The sequence below is a fragment of the Anoplophora glabripennis genome, unplaced genomic scaffold (assembly GCF_000390285.2).
Source record: "Anoplophora glabripennis isolate ALB-LARVAE unplaced genomic scaffold, Agla_2.0 scaffold1189, whole genome shotgun sequence".
NCBI classification, from domain to species: domain Eukaryota; kingdom Metazoa; phylum Arthropoda; class Insecta; order Coleoptera; family Cerambycidae; genus Anoplophora; species Anoplophora glabripennis.
In genome coordinates this window covers 38216-44774 of record NW_019417736.1, presented here as the reverse complement: position 1 = coordinate 44774, position 6559 = coordinate 38216, and the positions used below count along the sequence as shown (strand labels likewise).

Sequence of the window (6559 nt, the reverse complement as noted above, 5' to 3'; positions counted from 1 at the left end):
CTGGAAAAATTTGCAGTGTTAATGTATATTTCCTCTGGATGATCAAATATTGTGGAGTCATAACGACGGCCATATATAACAATAGGGCGGCCGTATATGGTCGTCAAATATTTTTTGATAATTAAATTTACACTTTATGTCTTTGTGCAAAACAATATTTGTATTATAAAGGATATCTACGCAATACTACGCATAGCTTAACCATTGAGAATTATTAAGCATATTGATACATTTTCTTTAAAAATTTGAAATTTAGATAACTATTCATACCTAATTCACTTTGTTAATGTAAAACTATTGATAATTTATTACTAAATTAATTTAAGTTATTTACACTTCTTCGGATAATACAATAATTAACAATTAACTGAAGTTAAGCTGTGCATAAATATGTACTTATTAGTTTTAATTTAACAAGTTTAAACTGAAAATAATTTTTTATTTATATTTTACAGTATCAAGTCACCAGTGCCTCTTCCCGGATAAAAAGGAAAACTCGCTGGTTTTGTAATGCACCTTTATCACCTATTATTAATGAAAGTCCGAAAGTTCAAGAAGAAACAATTTCTTCATCAGATCCTTCGATGAATATTGAAGACTCCATTTTAAACGACGAAAAGGTTAAGATTAACCCACTCCTATAATTTTGTCTTATGTGACCTTTAAAAAAAATGTCAATTTTCAACACAGTATTGTGGTATTTTGTTGATTTGTATTGTTGACTTTAGAGTTGATGTAAAAAAAAATAAGTAAATATTTTTGTGTGGACCATATTAGGTCTACCATTTTTCAGTGTGATTAAAAAAAAAATAACGTATTGTATTGAAATTTGTTGCTCCCCAATTTAATTAATATTAAATACATTTAATAATTGTAGGTACAAGAATCTTCTGACCAAGAAATACGGTATTCATCAGGCTCTGAATATTGTCCTAGTGGTTCTGACACAACGGTAATAAACTTTTACTTATTCGATACATTTTCTTAACATTCCTTTTTAAATTAAAATTTTAGATTTATTCCTATTCTTAGTAAACAGTATGTGATATAATGATATTGCAGGAAACAACTGCTCTGCGGGCTAATGCCCCGACCAGCATTGATTTACACTTGCAACATCTCGCAAGTCAACATTCGTCAGTAGTACCACCAGACATGCCGGTTTCGGGCTTGTTAGTTTTCATCAGTTTGCCACAGGTGAGACGATCGACGAATGAACTAGCTGTTCTTCATCTGTACGAAGTGACATGAACTGAGTGCAGAAGACATGCATTGGCCTGCTACTCCCTGCTTTGGCCCAAGTGGCTCGATATCTCACCCACACTCAGTTCATGTCACTTCGTACATATGAAAAATAGCTAGTTTATTCATCGATCGTCTCACCTATGGCATACTAATGAAGGCTAACAAGCCCGAAATCGGTATATGTCTGGTGGTACTACTGACGAATGTTCTTAGCTGTTCGCGAGATGTTGCAGGTGTAATTCAGTTCTGTTCGTCGGGGTATTAGCCCACAGAGTTGTTGTTTCCTGCACTATCATTATACAGGGTGTTTCAGGATTAAGTCGACAAACGTTAAGGACATGTTCCTCAGATAAAAATAAGTAAAAAAAAATACCTATAGATATAGGGCCGAAAACGCTTTGTTTTCGAGATATAGATTTTTTGTTTTAGAAGTTATAAAAAAATGTGAAATGCAAAAGTTGCACGATTTTTTATAAAGTTTTCGAAAATAATAGTAGAAAAACAAGTAAGATAACTAGGTATCTATCTTGTAATTGCTAGACCTCTTTTAGGCATTTCTTCCCTTTTTTCAATTACGTAAGGATCCATAGATTTACTTGTAATATATTTTGATATACCTATCGGACATTAATACGGTCCAATATGCGTATAGGTATTTTAACTAAATCTCACTAATTAGGCCGTGAGAGGCCTAATTGCTCATGGACAATGTTATATGGTAGGCTGTGACAGTGATATGTAATGTGTAATCCATAGACAAACCTAATTGTATACCTAACCCATTTTAATTAAATAATAATACAAACTGTCAAACAATAACAATGTTGTCATGACATTATATGTCACCCTCACGGCCTACCATATAATATAGTTAAAATATCTGTATGCATTTTGAACCGCATCAATGTCCGATATGTCAAAATATATTACTAAACTAAATTAACTAAATCTGTAAATCCTTACGTAATTGGAAGAGGTCTAACAATTACAATTATCTTATTTTTTTTAATAAAAAAACATTATTTTAGTTTTTTAATAGTATCTCGCTTATTCTTATAGATGAATCCAACAAATCCTATATGGACATACTCGGTAGAGAACATTCTATCCAAATATGTAAAAATGTTCCATTTAAAGTAACAAAGTTAACATCCGCTGCCATTTTGTTTTTCTTCTATCATTTTCAAAAACTTCATAAAAACGTGCAACTTTAGTATTTCACATTTTTTTATAACTTTAAAAACAAAAAAGTTAATGATGGGGTGAAAATATAGTAGTGTACCACACTGTACCTGCGACATTGCAAGTCGGTCTCTGCCAATCGAGCCACTTGATCCAAGGCAGGGAGCAGCAGTCCAATATATTTCACCCGCAAATAGTATGTGATGTCGATTGTATAAACTGATCATTTATATTACCATTAATATAAAATTTGATAGTTCATTATAATTATTATAGTATTGTGCATTCTTAAAATATTTGCTACGGTCAAGAACGAATCTGATTTACGTTCTTCCGTTACTTGATCCCTGATCTCTTTTTTTCTCTATTAATTTTATAATTTGCTTCTAACCAAATAGTGTTCAATTTTCCTTTCCTTTTAGAGTTCTGATGAAACCGATTATGAAACAAATGATGACAACCAAGTTATGATGAAATATATGTCTTCTGAAGAAATACCTGTTCAAAAATCACTGCCCATTAAAAATACAAATCATGATAATTTGATATCACATAATATGTCTCCAGAAATGCTCCTTGAGGAACTTCTACCAACTACTTCAAACTCTGTAAATGAAGAGGGAATACCTGAAGCAGATGATCTCTTGTATGGAAAGAGACGTCGACAAAAAGATTTTTGCTATTTCTGCGAAAGTTTAGTGCAGTGCTTTGCCAGACATGTAACCAGAAATCACTCCCAAGAAATAGAAGTCCAGAAAATATTATCATATCCCCCTAAAAACAAAATAAGAAAAGACTTAATAGCAATGTTGCGAAAGAAAGGGAATTATTTGAACTCTGGACAGACGCAAAAACCAGTGAAGAAAGGTATACAATGTAATGAACTTCTACCGTGTTCTCATTGCTTTGGATTTTATTCGAAACGATAGCTATGGAAACAGAAAGAAATGCAACGAAAATCTAACAACTAAGAATTCTCAAGTAGATGCCCAGAATTTCATGATCAAATATTTAAAAATTGATGAAGAATTAAAAACCAAAGTGTTCCCCAGAATGAGACCAGATTCTATATCACTAACAGCAAAGATGGATAAACTGATTTGTGCTTTCGGCGCACGGTATTTAAAACTCCATAGAGAAGTCCACTTCATTAATGTTGTATCGAGAAAAATGAGAGAATTGGCCCGATTGGTCATCGAGGCGAAAAAGATGGATTCTAGATACAAAGATTTATTTGAAATTCTTAGACCGGAAAATTTTGATTTAATAGTACAAGCAACAAAAAAAGTTGCTAATTATGATAATCAAACAGAATCGTATAAATCTGCAACATATGCCATGAATATAAGCACATCTTTAAAGCAATGTTGTGATATCATCATTTTGTGTGCTTTGAAAAAAAAAGACATATATGGAAATGTATCTAGCGCGAGTATAGAAGCTGACGTGAAAACGTTAATTCACTTAATGAATGAAAACTGGAGATTTGAAGTTTCGACCCAGGCCATGAACACTTTAAATATGAATAAATGGAACAAGGTAACTATCATACCCCTAGCGAGTGATTTAAAACTTCTTAAAGACTACCTAGTTGACAAAGGAAACCAAGAAACAGCAAAACTGGTAACATTATCTGCCTCAGAAAATGACTACAAAATTTTAATTGAAACGGTGTACTGCAGAGTCATTTTGCTAAACCGAAAAAGGCCCGGGGAACTACAAAGGCTTCTGCTAAAATCTTACCAATGTTATTCTACGAATAAACAAAATTACGAAGAGTTTGAAGGCGCAATTTCAGCAACTGAAAAAATTTTGTTGAAAAGATTTAAACGTCTCGTTATTCGGGGGAAACGAGGTCGTGGTGTACCTGTGTTGTTTAGTACAGATGTCCAAGAACATATATAATAATAATATCTCTACTCCTCATTCTAATTACGAGAATTAGCCCAGAAGTCGGAGACTTATGCGGGAGAGGAGGCGGCATATTATTATTATGCAGGCCACATTTGCACCCAGGGGTGACTTATGTTGGTAGGCCCTAACCACCATTCAGTGCAGGAATGAGGGAAACCTGGAAAACCTCATTAATTAGGGGGGTGGTCAAATGCCAACCGGTGTCAATCTCTCACATTGACCCAAGCCAACATTCTTCCACCCTACCATACCTGCACAGAGGGCGCCAATCCTCCGTACAAGTATAGATAATCTACGGTCACCGGCCGCGGGATTCGAAACCCGGGCAGTTCGACACATCGATTTAAGTACTGACGCCTTAAACCGTGCGGCTATCGACCGATATATAAATTTGTTAATAAAATATAGGTCCCAGTTTTTGAAAAAACCTAATCCGTATTTGTTTCCAAATATAAATTCTCTACAACCAGTTACTGGATACAAGATATTACAAAAATATGCATCGTCTTGTGGCGCAAAAAATCCGCAAGGATTAACATGCACAAAGTTACGAAAGCATTTGGCTACATTATCGCAAGTTTTCAACATGTCCGAATCAGATTTAGAACAATTAGCAACGTTCATGGGTCACACGGTAGGCATCCATCGTCAATCATACAGACTACCAGATGATGTTTATCAGACCTCAAAGATTGCGAAAATATTACTCTTGATGGAAAAGGGTGAAATTGGAAATTTTAAGGGCAAGACACTAGACGAAATTAATATTAACATGGAAGACGATATTTTTGCAGAAACAAATGAAATAGAAGATATAGAAACTAGAGAAATTGAACCAATTGAGTACGATACAACAAATAGTGCAGATCTAGATACCAGAAATTCTGAAGACATTGCTTCTAATACAGAAAAATTAAAGTGTCCGAAAAAAGGACGGATATTAGTAAAATGGACAGAAGAACAAAAGAAAGTGGTTACATCATATTTCGCAAATCATATTAAAAAGAAAAAACCACCGAAAAGGGCAGAATGTGAAGATCTAATTCAGCAACATCAAGAGTTATTAAAAACAAAAGATTGGTTGAAAATTAAGGTTTATGTTCAAAATAAATATACCGGAAAATGCAAATAAGTAGGTATACTGTAAAAGAAAAATGTTAAAACTGTAAGATATTTTCTGTTCTATCTGTTTTCTACTCCTGAATAAAAAATCTTTTTATATCAAGTCAAAGTAGTTTCATTTTAATCCTTTCGAAAAAGCTAGGGCCGATAATTATAGTCGTTACTCAAATATCGAGTTCGCTCCACCTAGTTCTAAAATACAGTGTTGTAATATTCGACAATAAACTTTTAACGAATATTCTTTAGCCAAGTGCAAGAAAAAAATTCATAGGTCCTGAGCCGCATAGTTTCCAGGCATCAGAATAACACATTTTTTATCACTATCCTTTTTTTTATCATCTAATGGCACCCACGACAGCGACTATTCTTATAAAATGACACATTTTTTTATATCTTCCACTGTTTACAAAATATCTTGCAAAGTACAACAAGAAGCACCAATAAATTCTATTTCACTTGCTGTGATTTCTTTAATGGCCAGTTCTTCAGTATCATTATCCAGTAAATTTAAAAGATAACATCCTAAAAAAAATACATTTCCTTGGAACTAATCCTGGACACTTTTAGAAATACATAAATGTACCTATCGAATACTGATGGAGAAATTAACCATTAATCTACGGTACGAAAAAGTAATATAAAACTTTCCGTTAGTAGGCAAAAAATTCAATTTTATTCATCAATTAACATTAAGGAGAATTCAACTATTTAATTGCAAAAAAAAAGATAGCGGCGATGCGTTCTATTACTCGGTCTAGCGAACGCGTGGGGAGAGCGAGGCGGAGCATGCGCTCTACGCGCCTGTGGTGCAGACGGTATCTGTTTCAAAAAGCCATATTTGGGTGAATCGTATATCCACGGAGATTTTTGGATTTTTGGCTTTCAAATATCACTAGAAATGAAAATTTTTCTATGCGCATAAAAAAAAACGTGGGCTAAATTTTTGGCGGCACAATATGTTAAAAAAATTCGAAAAATGTCATATTTTTCTTCCTATTTAATTATGTATCTTTTCAAGAGTTGATTTTAGGCGAAAATGGAAGAGGAAAAAATGTTTGCAATTAAATTTTTTACAAAACATGTCTAGTTACAAATC

The 6559-nt window shown here is 33.4% G+C and overlaps 2 protein-coding genes across 2 annotated transcripts in view; both read left to right on the top strand.

Annotated features, from left to right (window-relative positions):
- The window catches only part of LOC108914644 (DNA topoisomerase 3-alpha), a gene marked incomplete at its 3' end in the record, with an annotated part of 91302 nt that overhangs the window by 58857 nt on the left and 25886 nt on the right, over positions 1-6559 (top strand). The gene's annotated exons all lie outside the window — the stretch shown is intronic.
- Positions 459-4315, top strand: LOC111692466. The gene is made up of 3 exons (XM_023456490.1): positions 459-620; positions 878-952; positions 2850-4315. The coding sequence occupies exons 1-3, from the start codon at positions 585-587 to the stop codon at positions 3354-3356; spliced, it is 618 nt and encodes a 205-aa protein (XP_023312258.1). The 5' UTR covers positions 459-584; the 3' UTR covers positions 3357-4315.

Excerpts from the sequence above, each read along its gene's own strand:
- LOC111692466 (XM_023456490.1), top strand. The coding sequence starts at position 585 with ATGAATATTGAAGACTCCATTTTAAACGACGAAAAG. Across the intron at positions 621-877 it reads CCATTTTAAACGACGAAAAG|GTACAAGAATCTTCTGACCA; the intron begins GTTAAGATTAAC and ends TAATAATTGTAG. Across the intron at positions 953-2,849 it reads CTAGTGGTTCTGACACAACG|AGTTCTGATGAAACCGATTA; the intron begins GTAATAAACTTT and ends CTTTCCTTTTAG.